This window comes from Narcine bancroftii, chromosome 1 (genome assembly GCF_036971445.1).
Source record: "Narcine bancroftii isolate sNarBan1 chromosome 1, sNarBan1.hap1, whole genome shotgun sequence".
NCBI classification, from domain to species: Eukaryota; Metazoa; Chordata; class Chondrichthyes; order Torpediniformes; family Narcinidae; genus Narcine; species Narcine bancroftii.
This window is the reverse complement of record NC_091469.1, coordinates 232,390,645-232,415,769: the sequence shown is the minus strand read 5'-3', so window position 1 is coordinate 232,415,769 and position 25,125 is coordinate 232,390,645. Positions and strand designations below refer to the sequence as shown.

The 25,125-nt window shown below is 43.5% G+C and overlaps 1 protein-coding gene across 3 annotated transcripts in view; it reads right to left on the bottom strand.

The window, feature by feature from the left end:
- The window catches only part of man2a1 (mannosidase, alpha, class 2A, member 1), a 169,654-nt gene that overhangs the window by 93,628 nt on the left and 50,901 nt on the right, over window positions 1-25,125 (bottom strand). For all 3 annotated transcript variants that reach the window (XM_069892624.1, XM_069892634.1, XM_069892644.1), the window contains 3 exons: window positions 24,415-24,601; window positions 23,729-23,906; window positions 12,792-12,988 (listed from right to left, as the gene is read on the bottom strand). In XM_069892624.1, coding sequence (XP_069748725.1) covers window positions 12,792-12,988; window positions 23,729-23,906; window positions 24,415-24,601 — 562 coding nt within the window. The remainder of the gene's footprint in view (window positions 1-12,791; window positions 12,989-23,728; window positions 23,907-24,414; window positions 24,602-25,125) is intronic.

The following is a 25,125-nucleotide window of genomic DNA, read 5'->3' as shown; positions in this document are numbered from 1 at the left end:
ACTGAAAAGGAATGCAGAAACTGGGTCCTGGTGAACTGAAGAGTATGCATTGAACAGTGAGTTAAAAGGGAGTTTGACATATCATCTGGTGAGTCAAATGCCAAACTACTGGGATTTCTGAACAGATAGCAGATTATTGGAGTTTTACTATAGAAGAGAAAGGTAGATATTGTTGCTCTAAGGCCATAAATGTAAAAGTAAAATTTGGTTAATTGAGTCTGTTCCACCATTCAAATCATAGTTGATATATTTCCCCTCTCAACCCCATTTTCCTGACTTTTCCCTGTGACTTTTGACACCTTTGCCAATCAAGAACCTATCAACATCTACATTAAACATAGTCAATGGTAAATTCCATAGATTTACCACCCTCTGGGTGTAGAAAATATTACCACATTTCTGTTCTAAAAGGACATCCTTTTATTCCGAGGCAACGGTGTATGGTTCTAGTCCCTCCAACTACTAGAAACACATTCTACACATCTACTCTATCCAGCCTATTCAATATTTGTTAGGTTTCAATGAGATCCTCTCTCACCCTTCTAAACTCCAGCGGGTACAGATCCACAGCAATACAATGCTCCTCACATCTTTGAGATAATTCTTTTTTTTTTTTTTAAAAACTTTATTTAAGATTTTATAACATGAATAACATAGGATTACATTAAAAAAAAATTAAGAATAAAATAATAAAATTACAATACAGTATCAGTAATCTAAATAAACTATACCCTCCCCAATAATTATTACACATTAATAACCCAACTCAAATTAGTCCAACCCCCCTTTCCCCCCAAAATAAAGAGTGAAGAATTAATAAAGTTAATAATATGAGAAAAAAACCCACTTACAAAAAAAAACAAAAACATAACCGATTAAAATACTAACAAAAAGAAAAGTAATTAATACTAAGATATCAGACTTAAAAAACATATTTAAATCAAACTTATATTTAACAAACGGAGTTAAGATGAAACATATATTTAACTCAAGCTTAATATAAAAAATTAGTAAAGTTAGTAACATTATCTATCAAAAATTCTTAAACAATCAATTCTTTAAAAAAAATTGTAGCATAAAAAAAAGATGAAAAAAAACTTTCTCTATAGAGATAAACCTTCACCAAATATCAACTAACTTCACATCTATCATCATATTAGTCACATAAACCACCATCTTAAAACAAAATTCGAACCTCATTAAGCATTGTACAATTCAATTTTAGTACTCTTCCACCATTTTTCCCTTTTACTCTTGAATAGTTATCCAATAAAAGCTCCAATACCCTAATATCCCTAATCATTACGTTAAAATTCAGATATCCAAATAATAAAAAAACATCTACAACGAAATCTATATCTTCAACAAATGGAGCATAAACCACAAACAAAATTCAAGCCTCATTAAGAATTGTACAATTCAATTTATAACTTTCACCATTATTCCCTTCGTTCTATAACTAAAATAGCAAAATAATATACACCAGAATTACCACTCCTTTCACCTTAAAGTTAAAGAAAAAATTTTAAAAAAACTTATCCATCCCATTCACATTTAAATTTCAGATATTCCTTATCTACTGAATAAACTTTACAAAAAAAACCACATCAATTTTTAGTTTTTTAAACAATCAAATACTTTCTTATGCTTTTTTTTATATATTTAAACAAAAAAAACCCTTCACTCTTTAACCTAATAATACAAAAAAAAAGGAAAAAAAAACGGGTAGGAGGTTAAAAATACCCCCTCCCGTCTAAACCGCGCAATGCGGTAACTCCCAAAAAAAAATGGATGTGAGATAACTCACACGTAGCAGATGACTTTCAGGAAATAGTGCCTATCCAGTTCTCTCCCCCAACTCTCTTCATCTTAAGCTAACATCATTATTTAATATCCCTTTTTTTAAAAAAAAGGACAACTCTTCTTTTAATCAGCTCCAACTGCCGAGTCACCATTACAACCATTCCTTCTTGGAGCACGGCTCTTTTCTTCCATCTCTTGTCTCCTTAGAGATCGCGGCGGACTATGTCTCTGTTGAAACTGAGTAATTGGCAGCTCCTGAGCAAATGGTATAGCTTCCTTTGGAGAATCAAAGAACTTTGGTTGATAACCATCTTGAAAAACCTTCAAAACAGCTGGATATCTAAAGGTTGCCTTGTAACCTTTCTTCCACAACTCTTTAGCAGGATTGAATCCCGTCGTTGGAACATAACTTCTTGACTCAAATCCGAATAGAAGAAAACTCGATTATTTTGAATCATCAGGGTGATTTTCTCTGTTGTGCATTTCTAATAGCCACTCGTAAAATTATTTCTCTGTCGTAATAATTCAAGCAACGAACCAAAACAGGTCTTGGACTTTGACCTGAAATAGGTCTTCTACGCAAGGCTCTGTGAGCAGGATCCAGTATTATACCTTCCGGGAAATGTTCTTGATCCAACACCTGCGGAATCCATTCAGTAAAAAGATTTCTTGGGTCTGGTCCCTCCATACCTTCCGGCAAACCAATAATCTTTATATTGTTCCGTCTGGATTGGTTTTCCAAATAATCAATCTTTTTCACCAAATTTTTATTTTGAGTTTGTAAGTCTTCGACCATTTTGGTCACATCAAAGACTTGATCCCGTATTTCGTCTATATCTTCTTCACACGAATTAAATTTATCTCTCACTTCAAGCTTAAAAGCTCCAAACTCAGCCATCTGTTGAGAGTGTATTTTCACCAGAGTATTAAACCTAGTACCAAGTTCAGTCATAATCTTGGATAATCCCTGCATTGTATAAGATCATTTAGATTCAAGATTCACAAAAATCTTTTCAATTGGAAGAGATTTTGGCTCAACAGATTCCTGCTTCTTCTGCATAACCAAAGGATCTTCTGTTCCTTCCTTCATTCTGATTGCCTTCCTTGTAGTATGACTGCGTGTGGAAACCCCAGCCACAGCCTCTCCAGTAGTGACTGGAGGATGCTGGCCAGGGTTTTCTCCAGTCCATAATGTATTAAGTTCTCCCAGTACATCAAGTTGTATAGGTTCTTCTATCTCAAGAGGTGCAGTTTGCAGCACCACCTCTACAGTTGACAAATGTCTTTGAGTAACTCTTTGTTCTAAAGGCTGTTTGGCGCCCTCTTTAGGGGGCTATACCGATGTAACATCGAGCTCTACATCCGAACACTGTACCTCTCTCCTGGGATCCATTTCACGCTGAGTCCCGGTGTCTTTCCTGCAGGTAGGCTCCAAAACTTGAACTTTTGGAAAATGTAGTTTTTTGATGATCTGTTGTCGTTTTTTTTTTGCTCTTTTTCACCAATTGTACCATCATAAGTTAAATTAACAGCACTGAAATTATCTAAACTTTTAAAGAATTTTAACGGGCATTTCTAGACAGAACAATAAGATAGAGTCAGGAGAGGACTGGAAGGCACGTCTGATCCTTACGCCATCTTGCCAAGCCCCCATCTTTGAGATAATTCTCATAAATCTTCTCTTGACCCTCTCTCAAGAAAGCACATCAATCCTTTGATAATGAGGCCCAACACTGCTCACCATGCTCCAAATGTGATCTGAACAATACCTTTAAAAGCCTCAGCAGTACATCCTTGCTTTCCTATTCTAGTCCTCTTAAAATGAATGCTAATATTGCATTTGGTTTTCTTACTATGGACTTAACCTTCAAGTTAACCTTTTGGGAAACCTGCACTAGTATTCCCAAGTCTCTTTGGATCTCTTACCTGTCTTTATTCCTTCTGCCAAAGTACATGACCTTACAGTTCCCTACTCTGTATTCCATCTAGCACTTTTCATTGTACTCCCAACTTGTGCAAGTCCCTCTGCAGAGTCCCTGCTTCCTCAATATTACCTGCCCCTTCCCCTATCTTTGTATCATCCGCACACTTGGCCACAAAGCCATCAATTCCATCATTCAAATGATTAACATCCAACATGAATAGTAGCAGACTATTCATGACCTCTGCTGAACACCACTAATCACTGGAGGCCAACCAAAAAAGTCCTCCCTTACTTCTGCCAGTCAGCCAATCTTCTATCTTTACTTGTACCTTTCCTGTAATACTATTGGCATTTATGTTTAACAGCCTCATGTGTGGCATCTTGTTAAAGGCCTTCTGAAAATCCATGTAAACGAGATCCATTGGTTCTACTTTGGTTATCTAGCTTGTTACTTCCTCAAAAAATTCCAACTGATTTGTCAGACAAGATCTTGCCATACATTTATCTATTACATAGACTGTAAATATAGAGAATAGAGTTATTTTAAACTATGAGGATGATGTGTTTGACTGAAAATACATGGTTGGGTGGGATCTAAATGATATATTTTCTCTGTAATTTAATTACAATACAGGCGATAAACTAAAGTTGACTTATTTCCTACATGAGTTCTTTGTGGATGAAACTAAAAAGGTGCTTACTAATGGATGTGATATCATGATGTGATATCATGAATTTTCCAAAATGTATTTGATAAGATACCACATAAAAGCCTACTGCTCAAGATAAAAGCATATGGAATTGTTCGTATTATATTGGCTTGGATGCCCATGTTATGTGGGGTGGGGACAGGTCAGAGCTGTTGCATACCTAGAAAATAATTTATCAATCTTCTGTAACATGAAACTGTCACAACAGCACATTAATAAGAAACTTATTGAAAAAGAAATAAATTTAATGGATAACCTTATTATACTCATCCTGCTAACTTCTTGCCCACTCATAATGTATCTGCATCCCTTTGTAGGTTTAATGTGCCCACCCCACAGTTACTAACCTATGTATCTTTGTGTCATCAATAAATTTGGGTAAGATGCATTCAGTCCTTTCAGAAAAGTCTAATATTAATTGCAAATAGTTGAGCTCCAAGCAATGATCCATGTACCAATTGCCAATTAAAAAATTATCCATTTCCCCAACCTTTGTTTTTTTTTGTTACTCACCCAATCTCTGCCTCAGGTTAGCTAAACTCAGGCCAAAGTACCAATGTGCTTCAAGAAGGCCACAATATACTAATACCGAAGCATCATATTGGACCTAAATAACCACTTTTTTTTAAACTTTAAAATAAAGCCACTTAGCAAACATATTACAATATTTAAAACTTAATCCAAAAATATGTGGTATTTTATAAAAAAGGAGAGTAAAGAAATTAAAAAAAGAAAATCCTCCTATAAATCCCTACCCCTCCCCTCAACAAACCGGAAAAAAAGAAAAAGAAAAATGGACAAGAAAACCACAGGACAATTTCATTTTCTGATACCTTTAAATGTATAAATATATATATCACAGATCTATAAGAGAAAGGGAATGTTTGAGATTCATTTAAATGTTAATGCCAACAGTTTGTAAATATGGGCTCCACATTTTCCAAAATGTATATTTATCTTTTAAATTACAAGTAATTTTCTTGTGGAATACAACTGCATGCCATCTATCAATTACCAAATCAATATCAGACTTCCAAGTTATAACAATACATTTTCTAGCTATTGCCAAAGCAATTAGAACATTTTACTTGAAACATATTCAGTTTTAATCTCTCCAATATCCTCCTGTAAAAATAATATTGGATCCTGTGAAAATTTTACTCGTTATTCATTCTAATAAATTACTAATTTCAAGCCAAAAAAGGTATAATTGTGGAATACTTCCAAGTTGAATGCAAAAAAAGTACCAAATTCTTGTCCACACCTAAAACATAAATCTGAATAAGTATTATTTAACTTTTGAGGTGTTAAATATAATTGATGAATAAATTTATATTGAATGAACAGATCTCACATTTATTGTATTTTTCATACTCTCTCTACATATCTGAATCCATTTACGTTCATCTATTTTCTTATTTAAATCTACCTCACATTTATGTCTTGATTTCTAAACTCTTTTTTTTGAGCCTTCTTTTGTAATAATTTATATATCTCTGAAATAAAGTTAATTACACCTCTAGTACATAATAATAATAATCCTACTTCTGTCTCCACTGGTAATACTAAATCTTGACCAAAAATTAATTAAAAATATCTCTTAATTTGATAATAACAAAATTTTGTATTTTCCCATTATCTTAAACTTTTCCTTCATTCTACCAAAAGTAATACATTTCCTAGCTACAAAACCATATTTAATTTTCTTAATACCACAATTTTGCCAAATTTTAAAAAATTTATTTTCCATAGAAAATGGAATAAGTCAATTTTGAAAAAAATGTGTTCTTCCAGACATTAAACCTCTTCCTCCTATCTCTTTTTCAACTTTATTTCAAAGTTCAATTAAATGTTTCAATATGGGTGTCTCTCTATTTGCTATTAACAATCTTGCATTCCATTTATAAATAAAATGTAGTGAATCTGTTTCTACTATTTTATCAAGTTCTATATTCACCCATGCTGGAACATTATTTAAATCATACATTAATAAATCTAAACTATGCTTCTTTATAATTCATAAAATTAAGGAGCTGTAAACCTCCTCAATCATATTCCACATCAATTTCTCCAGAAACCATAGCCATTTTCCCTTTCCACAAAAAAATGTTCTAACACATACATTTAATTCCTTAAAATATTTTTGGGAACTGAAATTGGAATTGATTGAAATAAATATTGTATTTGAGGGAAAACATTAATCTTAACACAATTTACTCTACCCATCAAAGTAAAAGGTAACATATTCCATCTTTCTAAATCCTCTCTAATTTTCTTTAATAAAGTTAAATAATTTACTTTGAATAATTTGGTCAAGTCTTATTGCACACGAATACCAAAATATTTTATTTCAAAATCTGGACATCTAGATTCAATTGCTTCCTTACATTTCTCATAATCCCATTAACTAAATACATCATTTCACTTTCCTCTCAATTAATTTTATAACCCGATATGTCTCCATATTCTATCATTCTAATTTTAAGTTGTTTCAAAGAATTTAAAGGATCTGTTAAATAAATAAAAACATCATCTGCAAATAAATTTATTTTATAGTCTTCTTGTTTCACTTTAATACCAACAATCTTTGAATCCTGTCTTATTAATTCAGCTAACGGTTCAATTGCTAAAACAAATAAAGCTGGTAACAATAGGAAATCTTGTCTATTTGATCTCGTTAATTCTAAAGATGTCCATTAGTCACTATTTTTAAAATAGGTTTTCATACAACATTTTAACCTAATCTATAAATCTTGAACCCAATCTACATTTCTCTAGAAGTTTAAAGAGGAAATCCAATTCTAATCTATCAAATGCCTTTTCATCATCCAAAGTCACTGCCACACTCAGGTCTCTCCTTTGTTGAACCAAATGTATCAAACTAATAAGCCTCGCTACATTATCTACAGATTTCCGACACTTAACAAATCCAGTTTGATCCATATGTATTAATTTCAGTAAATACTCTGCCAATCTATCTACTAATATTTTATAATCAACATTTAATAATGAAATTAGTCTAAGATACTGGTTTCTCTATCTTTTTTTAGAATTACTGTAATAATTGCAATTAAAAAGGATTCTGGCAGAGAATTTCCTTCGTAGCATAATTTAACATCTCAATAAATGGAGATATTAAAAGATGTTTAAATTTCTTATAAAATTCTACAGGAAATCCATCTTCTCCTGGCGATGTGTTATTTTGCAATAAATTCATTATCTCACTAATTTCTCTTGCCATAAATACTATATTCAAATATTTTTATTCCATATACCTGTATTACAAACTAGATAAAGTAATTTGAGATAAAAACTTTACAATCTTATTTTCATCATGTAACGATTTTGAATGATACAATTCAGAATAAAGTTCCTTAAATACATCATATATTTCTTGTGGTTTATATGTAATAGTCCCCGAAGAATTTTAAACTGCATTAATTACTCAATGTCTGTTCTGCTTTCAATTGCCATGATAAATCTTTATGAGCTCTTTCTCCTAATTCATAATATCGGTTTGGTTCTTTGAATTAATTTTTTCTGTTCTACATGTCTGAAGAGTATTATATTAAAGTTTTTTTATTAATTAATTGCTTTTTCTTTTCTTTAGAAGGGTTATTTTGTAAATCTTTTTCTAATTTTCTTATGTCATGTTCTAATTAATTTGTCTTTTTTATATATTCCTTTTTAATTTCAGTCAAGTAACTTATTAATTGACCTCTTACATATGCTTTTAACAATCCCAAATAAAACATTTATTATCTATTGAATTAAAATTCACTTCTAAAAATAAAATCACAAAAATCTACTCTTTTTAATAATGCAGTATTAAACCTCCATCTATTTGGTATATTTTTATCCTCTAAGGTTGAACTTGTCTACAAAAGTGATGAAAGTATTCTTGCTTTATACTCAACTTTACTAATCCTTCCTTGTAACTGTGCCAATAATTTAAAAAAATCTATTCCTGAATAAGAGTGATGCCTTTGAGAATTAAAAGAATAATCTTTCTCTAGAATTCACCTTTGGCCAAAAGTCATGTAAATTTAATTGTCACTTTCGCTGCTTTAACTCTTATTACTGTTTTAGTTGATTTATCCAATAATGGATCAAAACAACAATTAAAATCACCTCCTATTAAAACCTTTTCTTGCGCTTCCACCAAGAGTAAAAATGTATTCTTTATAAAATCTTCATCATCTACATTTGGTGCATAAATATTCATAACTGTCCACATTTCAGAATAAATCTTGCAATTAATCAAAACATATCTCCCCACAGGATCCATTATAGAATCAAAATATTTTACTAGTAATGTTTTTTTTAATTAATATAGCTACTCCTCTTGCTTTAGAATTAAAAGATGAAGCTATAAATTTGGCCCACCCTATCCCTTTTTAATTTACAATGTTCTTTTTCTGTCAAATGAGTTTCTTGTATAATGCAATATCAACTTTCATTTTTATCATATAACTTAATATTTTTGTTTCTTTTAATTTGCCTTTATCCAATTAACATTGAAACTAAAAAAAACAATTTTTTTTTATCATGGTTCTGGCATTTCCAGAAAGTAAATTGAAAAGAGGCTTCATGATACGAACTGCTCCCAGAAGAAACTAATGATAAAAATTTACCATTCCCAAGAATTTCTGCAGGTTTTTAACCGTGGCAGGTTTTGAGTATTTGGTAATGGCCTCAACTTTGGCAGTGGGCACGCCTTCCTGAGTAATCCTATGCCCCAAGAAATCAATTGTTTCTTGTTCAAAAACACATTTATCTGGATTGATGGTCAGTTCAAATTCTTGAAGAGAAATAAAAAGTGTATGAAGATGTTCTAAATGTTCTTGCTTAGTCACCATTAGCCATTAAAATATCGTCGAGGTAAATAAAGACTTTGGTCATACCATGTCCTAAAGCATCCATCACCTGTTGAAATGATGATAAGCATTCTTTAATCTGAATGGCATTCGTAAAAATTCGAACAACCCAAACCGGGTAATTATTGCTGTTTTTGGAATGTCTTCTGGCTCTACTGGTACTTGGTGATAGACACGCACCGTCTATTTTCAAGAAGATCTTTGCTCCATGCAAATTAGCCAAAAAATCCTGAATATGAAGTATCGGATAATGATCTGGAATGGTGGTATCGTTAAGACACCTGTAATCTCCACATGGTGGCCAACCTCTATTGTGTTTCGGGACTACATATATATATATATATATATATATATATATATAATGAAGATGCCCAGGGACTGTCGGACCTATTAATTATGCCTAGTTTCTCCATCTTGCCAAACTCTTCCTTAGCAAAATGCAGCTTCTCTGGAGGCAAGCTTTAGCATGGATAGGCGGCCCCTTAGTACAAATGTGGAGAGTGATATCGTGCTTTGCAGTGGAGGAAGAAAATTGTAGAGCAGTAATCTCAGGGAAATCTTCCAACAGCTTGGAGAACTCATCTACTGCTTTACTTAATGTTTGGAGGTGCAGGGCAGGGGTATAGGTGCCTGCCAGAGGAATGGTCTGAAAAGTAGTTCCATCTATTAGCGATGCCCTTTTAAGTTGACCAAGAATGAATAAGCCTGAAGAAAATCTGCACCAAGCAAAGTTCGGGATAAATAACTGGTCAAGTGTAAAGATGATTCTTGAACTTGACAGTCATCTTCCTGGTGCCAAAGGTTGGAATGTTGGAACTGTTAACTGCTTGCAGTTGCAGGTCCGGAGTATGATGGCGTGTGTCCGCCAGAAATTTTCGTTGGGAGAATTGATCCCATGCATACAGTAGGTTTGCAGGATTTTCGTTAACTGCCGCAGCCCTTACTGACAGTTGGCCTGGAAATTTCCTGCAAATGAGCAGGGTGGAAGGCATTTACTCCCCAACACCTGTGATAATAACCCCAAGATGAGGTGTCCATAGGCTGCTTGCTTGTTTTGGGGCGTTACCTGCTAGTAGGGAGTGATATGCTAAGAGCACGAGTGTGACATGTGGTCAATATTGGAGGGGTTGGTTGCAGACTTATTTTTCCTTGCTGTGCTTTTTAGCCCGCCATAGACCTCTGCCACTACAACATTTGGGACTGTCAATGAACACTTGGATAACAAGAGCCTAATATCATCTGGCATTCACTCCAAAAAGAGCTGCTCAAATAACATATTGGGACTTTCGCCAGATGAAAGGAACACCATTTCATCCATTCGTTCTGAAGGGTCGTGGTCTTCCAACCCATCAAGATGTAGTAGTTTGGCTGCCCTTTCCCTATGGGACATACCACATACCTGTAATAAAAGTGCTTTTAAAGCATCATATTTGCTGATGTGGTGGATCCTGTAGGAAGTCGCCAACCCTCCTAGCGATGGCCTAGTCCAGGGCACAAACAAGATGGTAATAACGAGTGGAGTCCAATCGACTTTGTGAAGGTGAAATTGTGCTTCAGCCTGTTGGAACCACAGTTCAGACTCAGCTGTCCAGAAAGATGGTAGCTTCATAGCAATGGCTGCAGAGTCCATCTTTGTCCAAAAATACATTTTTGGACTCATCAGGATCACCAATTGTGGCCACAGTAGACACGACAAAATAAGCACACAGATTTACTCTTCATAACCTGCGCAACCTTTTAAAAGCCAGAATCAAGGGCTCGATATGCGCTGACATCATCACATACTGACATCGCGTAGCCGGTTTGATGTCTTCTGGGAGTTGTAGTGCTGCCACCACCGTCATCACTCAAGTTAGTTTCAGGAGCTTAGGAACTTGAGACCCAGGCTCCAAATGTAAGGTAGGACGTTCTTCTTAGACTTTCTAAGAATTTTTACTTACAATTTTCTTTACTCTTGCTGCTTTCCTTCCTCTAGCTCCCATATCCAACAGCTTCCAGGTAGCTTCTGGAGGATTTTGATATATTTTAAATTTAAAAATCAATGTTTAATTTGGGCTTTATATTTTAATCCCCCAGGAGAGTTGTAAGTCCACCTCCTTCCCCTTTGCCATACACTCTGCCTCCCCCCTCCTTAAAAAAACACTTTGACCTACCATCATCTACCAGCCCCAGAACACCTAGATGCCAAGAACAACTCTGTTTCTGCCTTCATGCCTCTGCTTCAGAGATTGATGCCTCTGTTAGACGGCAGCACATAGACTACAGCTCTACCTTCAATCCCATAGTCCCTAGCAAACTCATTCCCAAACTTCAGGATCTAAGCCTCAGGGCACCCCACTTTGCAACTAGATCTTTAACTTTTTGTCTCACAGACTATAATAAGTGAAGATGAGTAAGAACATTTCATCCACGATCACACTCATCAGTCGTGTTCTTCAAGAATGTGTTCTCAGTCCCCTACTATACTCCCTCCAAACCCACGACTATGTAGCTAAATAATGTTCCGACTCCATCTTCTAATTTGCTGATTGCACCACAGTAGTGAGCCTGGTATCAAACAACGAGGCAGATTACAGGAAAGAGATTGAAAGTCTCACGATAACATTCACACTCCCTCTCTCTCTCTCTCTCTCTCTCTCTCCCCACATCAGTGAGACAAAGGAGTTGATCATTAACTTCAGGAGAGGGAGAAGAGTCCACATTAATAGCACTGAAGTCAAAGAGTAGATAGCTTCATGTTCTCAGGGATAAACGTCTCTACTGACCTGAAATGGGACAAGCACATTGAGACAACCAAGAAAGTGCACCAATGCCTGGGCATTTGGAGAAGATTAAGGAAGCATGGCATATCCCCATTGCCCTTCACCCACTTCTATACATGCACCATTGAAAGAGTGCTTACTAGATGCATCACAGCATGGTAGAAGGGTTGCTCTGCTCAAGTTTGGAAAAAAACAATAGAAGGTAGTGAATACAGCTCAGAATATAATAGAAACTTCCCTCCCCTCCATGGACTCCATCTACATCTCCCTCTGCCTAGGAAAGACAGCCAACATATTGAAAGACATCACATCCTGGACGCACTCTTATCCATTTGTAGCCTCATCATCTTCAGCTCACCCTAATGGTTGTAAAAGAACCTGGGTAAAATATAGAAAGATTGAAAAAAATCTGGTTCAATAGATCACAATCAAAAGGTTATTCTTTAGAGGGAAAGACAGCTAAGGATGTAGAGTTAAAATGTCAGTCTCCCCAACCAGTCCCTGTACAACATCTCGAATTTATCTTAATAACGATGTTCAATGCTGAGGGAGGTGTTCACAATTAATAGGTTAATAACTACCAGAGCAATTGTCAAGTTAAGGGAAGAACCAGAACATTGTCATGGAATTCAATAAACAATTCAAATAAATAAATAAATAGATAGATAGATAAATAAATAGAGGGAGCCGATTAACCAAATGCAGATGGATTTACCTCAAATATGATTCTAATACTCTGCCCAATCGCTTATAGAATGGTCGGGAAGTAAAATATCCACTCCAGTAATGATCATCTCTGTCAGCATAGGTAAAAAAGTCCCCACTCAAGACAGGAAATGGTGACGGTGAATTTCCTGAATCAGCAACTTTATTGATAGCATCAAAATAGTCTGACAATGTTCCAAATTGAGCCTAGAAAAAGAGGGCCAAATTACTCAACACTCAGTTGACAAATGCATGGAACAAAAGAAAGCTTTGTTTTTCCTTTTTACTTTCTAGAATCTTTAATGTCTAATTATAATTAAAAATGGACCAAAAATATTGTTTCTCAACTTCAACAGATCACTTAAGTTAATCCTGACACACAAGTATTAGATATGACAATGTCAAATAATGATAAGCAGCATTTGGTTTCAATATTAGCTATTCAGAGCTTTCTGGAAAAAAATGATGCTGGGTTATAAACCATAATTTAAATTATGTTTGCTCAAACTAAGGTATTATATGCAATGGAATGTGTCTTTCCCACATGATGTCCTATTATTCAGAGAATGTATCCTATGTGGATGTTCAGAGTGCAGTGGTAATGTGGAGGTAGAAAGGCATATAGATGAAGGTGGGGGGGGGGGGGGGGGGGGGCAATAGCTGAGGACACCAACAACAAGGGGAAGAGGGTGGTATTGAGGCAAATTAGTGCAAAATTGAAGGAGATACTTATTTGTCTGGAAGTTCAACTTCTCAGATCCCAATGGAGTGGAGACCATTTAACACTGAAGGAAGCCTCAATTCTCTAATTAGCTCTTCTTCAGTCTTTGAACTTCCTGACACCCATTGTCCATGGCACAAACTTACACCAAGTAATGTCACATTTTGCCCTGCAGTTTTCTACTCTGAGTTCAGAATAGCTCTCAAGCCCAATAGTATGACCACCCCCTTGGTTTAGATTATATGACCTGAATTTTTGTGGTATTTATAATAAAAATAACAAGAATAATGATAATGAGTTTATTGTCATACACATGTAACATGTACATGTGCACCAAAATTCTTTCTTGATACAGCCAAACATGTACTTCTTGTTAAAACAAAACAACTAAAATAACATATACTAAATTACCCCGGTACAAAAAAAATACAAAAAAGATAGACAACAAATATTCAGTTATAACCAGTGCAAGAAAAATGGTGTTTCAGTAATCCAGACCAGTCTTTTTGTGGTCCCAGTGTAGTATATGGTTAGGATAGTAAAGGAAAGTTCAAGAGCCTGACAGCCATCGGAAAAAAAAACTGTTATTGAACTTAGAGGATTTGGGCTTCAAGTTCAAGTTTGTTACTATCTATTGTATACATACAACTGGACAAAGCAGCATTCTTCTGCCCTCAGTGCAAAAACATGCAAAAACACATATGGACATAGCACACAAACAGACAAACAATTCATGTGAGTACATGTATACATATACAGTAAAACCCCTGCTATCTGGAATTCCAGCAACTGGCAACCCCAAGCAACCGGCAAAACGTGTTTTTTTTTTGAGGAAATAAATAACAGTAAGATGAATAAAAATGTAAATAAAAGTTTACAATTGTTAAAGTCAACTTTCTCTAAAGTAACACATAAGCTTTGGTGAAGATGGCTGCAAATATTCAGCCAATGGACTGCCTTGGTTGTGCTTTGCTTGTAGCGGCTGTTTGAATAAAGTGGTGTTTGAAAAATGGTGTCACCCAGGATGAAGAACTAGTTGATACCGCTTGTCTTTGGCTGGCTGCTTCGTAAGAGTCTTAGTAAGAGGGTCACTCCCTACTTAGTAAGAGACTTTATCTGTATATTATTAAATATATTAGTAAGGCATAGTCTGCAAATTGGGGAGAGGTGATAGCTAATTATGACAGTACAGGGTTAGGGAATTACCTGATTAAAGTGAACTTTACATAATTAAGGACTCCAGATAGATTTCTTTTCCAAATTACTTTACATTTTGCGCGGTCTTTTGTCTTTTAAACTGTTTATTCAATGCTGGTGTATTAGTTAGGCATTGTAAGAATGAGTCTCAAGCAACTAGAAAATTTGCATGACTGGCACCTACCAATCCCCATATCTGCGGATACCGTGGGTTTTACTGTTTAAAAATAAATAAATATTGTTGAATATGTAGTAGTGCCTCGGAGGGTTTGTATTAGCAGCCTCATCTCCAGAATGTGTTTGATAAGACGCAGCACAAAAAAAAATCTGCAGACAATAAGGATGTACAGCGTTGGAAGAAAAGATTTTTGCAGAAAAATAAGGATGTACAGAGTTAGAGGTTACGCATTGCATGGATAAAGATTGGTTAACCAATCTCTGGTTGGTAGTGGTTGGAGGACATTACAGGGGTTGTTGCTGCACTCACAACTGTACACAATATACATAAATGAATTGGAGGAAGGGATCAAGTGCTGCTCATCCAAGTTTGCTGATGACACTAAATTGAGTGGAAAAGCAAACTGTATAGAGTACAGTTAGTCTGCCGAGAAATGAGTCTGCCAGATGTAATACAATGGTGGTGCAGTTAATGCAACACCATTATAGCACCAGCGACCCAGGTTCAAATCTGTCAGGAGATTGCACATTCACCCCATGACCATATGGGATCCTCCAGGTATCCAGATTCCTCCCATAATCCAAAGAATGGGGTTAGTTGGTTAATTGGTCACAAGGGTGTAATTGGGGAGTGAAGGCCTGTGTACTGGAAGGGTCTGTTACTGTGCTGTATTGCTAAATTTAAAATTTAATGTCAGTAACTGTGAGGTCATCCACTTTGGTAAGAAAAATAATAAAACAGACTATTATTTAAATGGTGAAAAAATTGGAACAGGAGTTGGCCATCTGGCCTGTCAAGCCTGCTCCACCATTCAATAAGATCATAACTCAGCTGGCCATGAACTTAACTCCACCCACTTACACTTTCTCCATAACCTTTAATTCATTTACTATGCAAAAATCTATTTAACTTTGTCTTAAATTAAATATATTTAACGAGGCAGCCTCTGCTGCTTTCTTGGGCAGAAAATTCCACAGATTCTCTACTCTCTGAGAAAAGCAGTTCCCTCTAATTTCTGTCCTAAATCTATTGCACTAAACCTTGAAGCTATGTTCTCTAGTTCTAGTCTCACCTACAAGTGGAAACAACATTCAAGAAAGCAGCTTCCATCATCAAGGACCATCACCACCCAGGCCATACCCAAGGGTGCAGTGCTCTGGCACCTCTGCTTCCATGCTGCTCCACCATTCCTTGTCCGGTTGTCCTGAGCTCTCTATACCTCCACCTGGCCTTGGCAAGCCACCCTCTCCCTCTGTCCTTCTCACTCAAGTCCCACTCAGGCACCTGACTGCAGCCACATTTCAGCCCTGCCAGCAGCAGGAAAGTGAGTCCATGGGCACCAAAGAGCAGAGACCAGCTTCCAGCCAGAATCTGGTCCAGGAGATACTGCAGGATCTGACATCAATCCGGATGGAGGGAGGGAGGAGAGCGAGAGAGAGGAGGGAGGGAGGGTGGAGCGAGAGGAGGGAGGGTGGAGCGAGAGGAGGGAGGGTGGAGAGAGAGGAGGGAGGGTGGAGAGAGAGGAGGGAGGGTGGAGAGAGAGGAGGGAGGGTGGAGAGAGAGGAGGAGGGTGGAGCGAGAGGAGGGTGGAGAGAGTGGAGAGAGAGGAGGGTGGAGAGAGAGGAGGGAGGGTGGAGCGAGAGGAGGGAGGGTGGAGCGAGAGGAGGGTGGAGCGAGAGGAGGGAGGGTGGAGCGAGAGGAGGGAGGGTGGAGCGAGAGGAGGGAGGGTGGAGCGAGAGGAGGAGGGAGGGTGGAGCGAGAGGAGGGAGGGTGGAGCGAGAGGAGGGAGGGTGGAGCGAGAGGAGGGAGGGTGGAGCGAGAGGAGGGAGGGTGGAGAGAGAGGAGGGAGGGTGGAGAGAGAGGAGGGAGGGTGGAGAGAGAGGAGGGAGGGTGGAGAGAGAGGAGGGAGGGTGGAGAGAGAGGAGGGTGGAGAGAGAGGAGGGTGGGTGGAGAGAGAGGAGGGTGGGTGGAGAGAGAGGAGGGAGGGTGGAGAGAGAGGAGGGAGGGTGGAGAGAGAGGAGGGAGGGTGGAGCGAGAGGAGGGAGGGTGGAGCGAGAGGAGGGAGGGTGGAGCGAGAGGAGGGAGGGTGGAGCGAGAGGAGGGAGGGTGGAGCGAGAGGAGGGAGGGTGGAGCGAGAGGAGGGAGGGTGGAGCGAGAGGAGGGAGGGGTGGAGCGAGAGGAGGGAGGGTGGAGCGAGAGGAGGGAGGGTGGAGCGAGAGGAGGGAGGGTGGAGCGAGAGGAGGGAGGGTGGAGCGAGAGGAGGGAGGGTGGAGAGAGAGGAGGGAGGGTGGAGAGAGAGGAGGGAGGGTGGAGAGAGAGGAGGGAGGGGTGGAGAGAGAGGAGGGAGGGTGGAGAGAGAGGAGGGAGGGTGGAGAGAGAGGAGGGAGGGGTGGAGAGAGAGGAGGGAGGGAGGGTGGAGAGAGAGAGGAGGGAGGGAGGGTGGAGAGAGAGGAGGAGGGAGGGTGGAGAGAGAGGAGGGAGGGGAGGGTGGAGAGAGAGGAGGGAGGGAGGGTGGAGAGAGAGGAGGGAGGGTGAGAGAGAGGAGGGAGGGTGGAGAGAGAGGGAGGGAGGGTGGAGAGAGAGGAGGGAGGGTGGAGAGAGGAGGGAGGGTGGAGAGAGAGGAGGGAGGGTGGAGAGAGAGGAGGGAGGGTGGAGAGAGAGGAGGGAGGGTGGAGAGAGAGGAGGGAGGGTGGAGAGAGAGGAGGGAGGGTGGAGAGAGAGGAGGGTGGAGAGAGAGGAGGGTGGGTGGAGAGAGAGGAGGGTGGGTGGAGAGAGAGGAGGGAGGGTGGAGAGAGAGGAGGGAGGGTGGAGAGAGAGGAGGGAGGGTGGAGCGAGAGGAGGGAGGGTGGAGCGAGAGGAGGGAGGGTGGAGCGAGAGGAGGGAGGGTGGAGCGAGAGGAGGGAGGGTGGAGCGAGAGGAGGGAGGGTGGAGCGAGAAGGAGGGAGGGTGGAGCGATAGGAGGGAGGGTGGAGCGAGAGGAGGGAGGGGGTGGAGCGAGAGGAGGGAGGGTGGAGCGAGAGGAGGGAGGGTGGAGCGAGAGGAGGGAGGGTGGAGCGAGAGGAGGGAGGGTGGAGCGAGAGGAGGGAGGGTGGAGAGAGAGGAGGGAGGGTGGAGAGAGAGGAGGGAGGGTGGAGAGAGAGGAGGGAGGTGGTGGAGAGAGAGGAGGGAGGGTGGAGAGAGAGGAGGGAGGGGTGGAGAGAGAGGAGGGAGGGTGGAGAGAGAGGAGGGAGGGAGGGTGGTGAGAGAGAGGAGGGAGGGAGGGTGGAGAGAGTGGAGGGAGGGAGGGTGGAGAGAGAGGAGGGAGGGAGGGTGGAGAGAGAGGAGGGAGGGAGGGTGGAGAGAGAGGAGGGGAGGGTGGAGAGAGAGGAGGGAGGGTGGAGAGAGAGGAGGGAGGGTGGAGAGAGAGGAGGGAGGGTGGAGAGAGTGGAGGGAGGGGTGGAGAGAGAGGAGGGAGGGTGGAGAGAGAGGAGGAGGGAGGGTGGAGAGAGAGGAGGGAGGGAGGGTGGAGAGAGAGGAGGGAGGGAGGGTGGAGAGAGAGGAGGGAGGGAGGGTGGAGAGAGAGGAGGGAGGGTGGAGAGAGAGGAGGGAGGGTGGAGAGAGAGGAGGGAGGGTGGAGAGAGAGGAGGGAGGGTGGAGAGAGAGGAGGGAGGGTGGAGAGTGAGGAGGGAGGGGTGGAGTGAGAGGAGGGTGGGTGGAGAGAGAGGAGGGAGGGTGGAGAGAGAGGTGGGTGGGTGGAGAGAGAGGAGGGAGGGTGGAGAGAGAGGAGGGGAGGGTGGAGAGAGAGGAGGGAGGGTGGAGAGAGAGGAGGGAGGGTGGAGAGAGAGGAGGGAGGGTGGAGAGAGAGGAGGGAGGGTGGAGTGAGAGGTGGAGGGTGGAGAGAGAGGGAGGGTGGAGAGAGAGGGAGGGTGGAGAGAGAGGGAGGGTGGAGAGAGAGGGAGGGTGGAGAGAGAGGGAGGGTGGAGAGAGAGGGAGGGTGGAGTGAGAGGGTGGTGGAGAGAGAGGGTGGGTGGAGTGAGAGGGAGGGTGGAGGAGAGGGGGGTGGTGAGAGAGGGGGGTGGAGAGAGAGGAGGGTGGGAGAGAGAGGAGGGTGGAGAGAGAGGAGGGAGGGTGGAGAGAGAGGAGGGGAGGGTGGAGAGAGAGGAGGGAGGGTGGTGAGAGAGGTGGGAGGGTGGAGCGAGATGGAGGGAGGGTGGAGCGAGAGGAGGGAGGGTGGAGGGAGGAGGAGGGTGGGTGGAGCGAGAGGAGGGAGGGTGGAGCGAGAGGAGGGAGGGTGGAGAGAGAGGAGGGAGGGTGGAGAGAGAGGAGGGGAGGGTGGAGAGAGAGGAGGGAGGGTGGAGCGAGAGGAGGGAGGGTGGAGCGAGAGGAGGGAGGGTGGAGCGAGAGGAGGGAGGGGTGGAGCGAGAGGAGGGAGGGTGGAGCGAGAGGAGGGAGGGTGGAGCGAGAGGAGGGAGGTGGAGCGAGAGGAGGGAGGGTGGAGCGAGAGGAGGGAGGGTGGAGCGAGAGGAGGGAGGGTGAGCGAGAGGAGGGAGGGTGGAGCGAGAGGAGGGAGGGTGGAGCGAGAGGAGGGAGGGTGGAGCGAGAGGAGGGGGTGGAGAGAGGAGGGAGGGTGGTGAGAGAGGAGGGAGGGTGGAGAGAGAGGAGGGAGGGTGGAGAGAGAGGAGGGAGGGTGGAGAGAGAGGAGGGTGGGTGGAGAGAGAGGAGGGTGGGTGAGGGTGGGTGGAGAGAGAGGAGGGTGGGTGGTGAGAGAGAGGAGGGGTGTGGAGGAGAGAGAGGAGGGAGGGTGGAGCGAGAGGAGGGAGGGTGGAGCGAGAGGAGGGAGGGTTGGAGGTGAGGGAGGGAGGGGTGGAGCGAGAGGAGGGAGGGTGGAGCGAGAGGAGGGAGGGTGGAGCGAGAGGAGGGAGGGTGGAGCGAGAGGAGGGAGGTGGAGGAGAGGTGGGAGGGTGGAGCGAGAGGAGGGAGGGTGGAGCGAGAGGAGGGGAGGGGGTGGAGCGAGAGGAGGGAGGGTGGAGCGAGAGGAGGTGAGGTGGAGCGAGAGGAGGGAGGGTGGAGCGAGAGGAGGGAGGGGTGGAGCGAGAGGAGGGAGGGTGGAGCGAGAGGAGGGAGGGTGGAGCGAGAGGAGGGAGGGTGGAGCGAGAGGAGGGAGGGGTGGAGCGAGAGGAGGAGGGTGGAGCGAGAGGAGGGAGGGTGGAGCGAGAGGAGGGAGGGTGGAGCGAGAGGAGGAGGGTGGAGCGAGAGGAGGGAGGGTGGAGCGAGAGGAGGGAGGGTGGAGCGAAGAGGAGGGAGGTGGAGCGAGAGGAGGAGGGTGGAGCGAGAGGAGGGAGGGTGGAGAGAGAGGAGGGAGGGTGGAGAGAGAGGAGGGAGGGTGGAGAGAGAGGAGGGAGGGTGGAGAGAGAGGAGGGAGGGTGGAGAGAGAGGAGGGAGGGTGGAGAGAGAGGAGGGAGGGTGGAGAGAGAGGAGGGAGGGTGGAGAGTGAGGAGGGAGGGTGGAGAGAGAGGATGGAGGGTGGAGAGAGAGGAGGGAGGGTGGAGAGAGAGGAGGGAGGGTGGAGCGAGAGGAGGGAGGGTGGAGCGAGAGTGGAGCGAGAGGAGGGAGGGTGGAGCGAGAGGAGGGAGGGTGGAGCGAGAGGAGGGAGGGTGGAGCGAGAGGAGGGAGGGTGGAGCGAGAGAGGGAGGGTGGAGCGAGAGGAGGGAGGGTGGAGCGAGAGGAGGGAGGGTGGAGCGAGAGGAGGAGGGTGGAGGAGGAGAGGAGGGAGGGGGTGGAGCGAGAGGAGGGAGGGTGGAGCGAGAGGAGGGAGGGTGGAGCGAGAGGAGGGAGGGTGGAGCGAGAGGAGGGAGGGTGGAGCGAGAGGAGGGAGGGTGGAGCGAGAGGAGGGAGGGTGGAGCGAGAGGAGGGAGGGTGGGAGAGAGGAGGAGGGTGGGGAGAGAGAGGAGGGAGGGTGGAGAGAGAGGAGGGAGGGTGGAGAGAGAGGAGGGAGGGGGGAGAGAGAGGAGGGAGGGTGGAGAGAGAGGAGGGAGGGTGGAGAGAGAGGAGGGAGGGTGGAGAGAGAGGAGGGAGGGTGAGAGAGAGGAGGGAGGGTGGAGAGAGAGGAGGGAGGGTGGAGAGAGAGGAGGGAGGGTGGAGAGAGAGGAGGGAGGGTGGAGAGAGAGGAGGGAGGGTGGAGAGAGAGGAGGGAGGGTGGAGAGAGAGGAGGGAGGGTGGAGCGAGAGGAGGGAGGGTGGAGCGAGAGGAGGGAGGGTGGAGAGAGAGGAGGGAGGGTGGAGGAGAGAGGAGGGAGGGTGGAGCGAGAGGAGGGAGGGTGGAGAGAGAGGAGGGAGGGTGGAGCGAGAGGAGGGAGGGTGGAGAGAGAGGAGGGAGGGTGGAGCGAGAGGAGGGAGGGTGGAGAGAGAGGAGGGAGGGTGGAGAGAGAGGAGGGAGGGTGGAGAGAGAGGAGGGAGGGTGGAGAGAGAGGAGGGAGGGTGGAGAGAGAGGAGGGAGGGTGGAGAGAGAGGAGGGAGGGTGGAGAGAGAGGAGGGAGGGTGGAGAGAGAGGAGGGAGGGTGGAGAGAGAGGAGGGAGGGGTGGAGAGAGAGGAGGGAGGGTGGGAGAGAGAGGAGGGAGGGTGGAGCGAGAGGAGGGAGGGTGGAGCGAGAGGAGGGAGGGTGGAGCGAGAGGAGGGAGGGTGGAGGAGAGGAGGGAGGGTGGAGAGAGAGGAGGGAGGGTGGAGAGAGAGGAGGGAGGGTGGAGAGAGAGGAGGGAGGGTGGAGAGAGAGGAGGGAGGGTGGAGAGAGAGGAGGGAGGGTGGAGAGAGAGGAGGGAGGGTGGAGAGAGAGGAGGGAGGGTGGAGAGGAGGAGGGTGGGTGGAGAGAGAGGAGGGAGGGTGGAGAGAGAGGAGGGAGGGTGGAGCGAGAGGAGGGAGGGTGGAGCGAGAGGAGGGAGGGTGGAGAGAGAGGAGGGAGGGTGGAGCGAGAGGAGGGAGGGTGGAGCGAGAGGAGGGAGGGTGGAGCGAGAGGAGGGAGGGTGGAGCGAGAGGAGGGAGGGTGGAGCGAGAGGAGGGAGGGTGGAGCGAGAGGAGGGAGGGTGGAGCGAGAGGAGGGAGGGTGGAGCGAGAGGAGGGAGGGTGGAGCGAGAGGAGGGAGGGTGGAGCGAGAGGAGGGAGGGTGGAGCGAGAGGATGGAGGGTGGAGCGAGAGGAGGGAGGGTGGAGCGAGAGGAGGGAGGGTGGAGAGAGAGGAGGGAGGGTGGAGAGAGAGGAGGGAGTGTGGAGAGAGAGGAGGGAGTGTGGAGAGAGAGGAGGGAGGGTGGAGAGAGAGGAGGGAGGGTGGAGAGAGGAGGGAGGGTGGAGAGAGGAGGGAGGGTGGAGAGAGAGCAGGGAGGGTGGAGAGAGAGGAGGGAGGGTGGAGAGAGAGGAGGGAGGGTGGAGAGAGAGGAGGGAGGGTGGAGAGAGAGGAGGGAGGGTGGAGAGAGAGGAGGGAGGGTGGAGAGAGAGGAGGGAGGGTGGAGAGAGAGGAGGGAGGGTGGAGAGAGGAGGGAGGGTGGAGAGAGGAGGGAGGGTGGAGAGAGGAGGAAGGGTGGAGAGAGGAGGGTGGAGAGAGAGGAGGGAGGGTGGAGAGAGAGGAGGGAGGGTGGAGAGAGAGGAGGGAGGGTGGAGAGAGAGGAGGGAGGGTGGAGAGAGAGGAGAGAGAGGAGAGAGGAAATGGTAAGCATTCTGTCAGCTCTACCACCTTAAAGTTAGCACGACACCCCAGACCATACCCTTTTCTTGTTGCTACCATCAGAAAGGAGGTACAGGACCCTGAAGACACACACACAATGTTACACAAACAGCTTCTTCCCCTCTGCCATCAGATTTCAGAATGCACAATGAATCGCTGGACACCACCTCACATTTTTCTCTTTTTTGCACAAATTATGGGTTTTTTTGAAACTTTCAGTTTCTGTTTAGTTTCTATTTTATCTATCCCTAAGTTTCCCTCTCATGCTTCTGTATTCGTCTTGGGAGTGTGTGCAAAAAGTTCATGAATAGCAGGTCACCATAGGAAATGAAATAATTGTTTGTGTGCCAAAATATAAAAACCAGGCATGTCACTCCACCGACTGCACCAACCCTCACTCATTTACATTAATCCCTGTTTTTATTCTACATATTTTCCCATCAAACTCCCTCTGATTCTACCACTCATCCACACGAGGGGCAACCAATATATCTTTGGGATGCAGGGGGAAACCAGACATTCCATAGGAAATTAATAGTCACAGGAGAATGTGCACGCTCCACACAGTCAGCACCTGAGGTGAGGATTGCAGTGAGGCTGTGCTCCTCCTGGTGAGCTACTATACTGTGGAAAGGGATTTTAAGATTTCAAAGAAACAATTTTTAAACATTATACTGTATTTAAAATTTAAGGTTTCAAATAAATTATTTATTTTTATACAGCAAAATAAAAATTGAAAGTAAAAATAACTACAATTACTGGAAAAAAAATTGCACTTACTGGAAATCTAAAATAAAAACAGGAAATGGAGGAAATTGCAGGTCAGGCCTTATCAGTGGGAAGAGAAACAGAACCAACATTTCAGGTCAAAGACCCTATGTCAGAACAGGGAAGGAGACAAAGGAGGATCCTTAAAATGCATTCAGGGTGGGGAACGGGGCCATCTCCAATAGGGTAAAACTGGGGTGACTATGGGGGGGGGATAGGCTGTAAACAGTTATCTGGTTAATAAGTGAATGGGAGGAATTCGAGAATGTGAACACTGACAACAAAACATAGATAAAAGATGCTTGAATTAGCGGTAATTGTAATTGTCATCATCGCCTGGCATCAAATTGTACAACTGTAGTCAATATATATTGATTTGTAGAATTCAACATACCTCAACGTGGAGCTCTGGATGAGAGTTCATATAATCAAATAACTTTTGATAATTTTGAAACTGCTGGTCCCATTCTGCTAATTGATCATAGCGGAAATCATCTCCCAGAGGAGCCAAGACCACTTTGGTGCGGAAAAGTTTGGACTTTTTTCTATACTGATCTAAGAGGAGTATTGCTCTTCCGAAAAAAAAATGAATAAATTAGTCATTAATACACTGGAATTGTATGTAAGCAGAACAGTGTTTAATCCACCTTTGTAAGTTTTTGTTTAATGCCTTAAAATTAGCTATACCCAATTTATAATTTTAATTTGTGGATCAGTCTCATCTCTTCCTGTAACTACAAAACTAGAGTTATGGAGACTGTTCCCAAAATATTCCCAAACTGACAGTTCAGTCATTTGTCAAGACTCATTTCCCAAGAGGAGGTTGAATGTTGCCCCCTCTAGTAGGGTCATTTTCACTCCCATGAATATATGGGACAGCGATTGATTTATGGATAACTTGCATACAACAGCAATAAGTAATTCAAAATATCACAGATGAAAGGTTGATATTTCCCATAAGCAAATTTGTTTCTCATTTTTAAATGAACTAAAGTGACAGATATAAAATGCATTTTTCATTTCTGTATTCCTCAATACAAATTTGAACTGAGTTTTGAATTGAAGATTTTTATTTGTTACCTTTCTTCAACATTGTCATCGTGTATTTCAACTGGAGGTTTCCTCCAAGGACAGCTAATTCTGCCTCCAGGTAGACGTTTGAAATCAAATTGGCAGCAAATTTTAGGATCAGGGCCACAAGTATGAGGAACATCATAACTATAAAATGGCATCATATGACAAAGGATGTCAGTGTTGCCACTTGGATCTGAAATTACAGTAAGAATAGGCACTAAGTTAATTTATTAAGATAACTAACAAAGAAATACCATATCATCAATTAAGTGTAAACAGGTTTATTATTGGTAAAATACAGAAAGATAGGAGAATCATGAAAAGTTCATGGTTAACAAGCAGGCAGTTTGCCTTGACGCATTTCAACACACACTGGGTTACAACCTGTTCATGTTCAGTTATCCTAACTGTGCCAGCTAACTTTGGAACTTGCAATGAAAATTCAGTGAAAGTCTGATGAAGACCAAAGAACAGGCCTTTGTACATCACAGCAGAATGAATAAAGAGTTGGCGGATTGATAGGGAATTAACAAATTGAGCTCTTCCTTTTAATTTTTATCCTCCATTGAGTATTTGGCCCTGCTATTGTTTAAAATAAGATAACGCAGATGTGGTAACTCAGAACTGAACATCCATAAGATTCTGCACTCATTCAGCAGCACCAATCATCATATTTTCTCATTTACCGAAATGAAATTGATTTCAAAATGAAGCTAC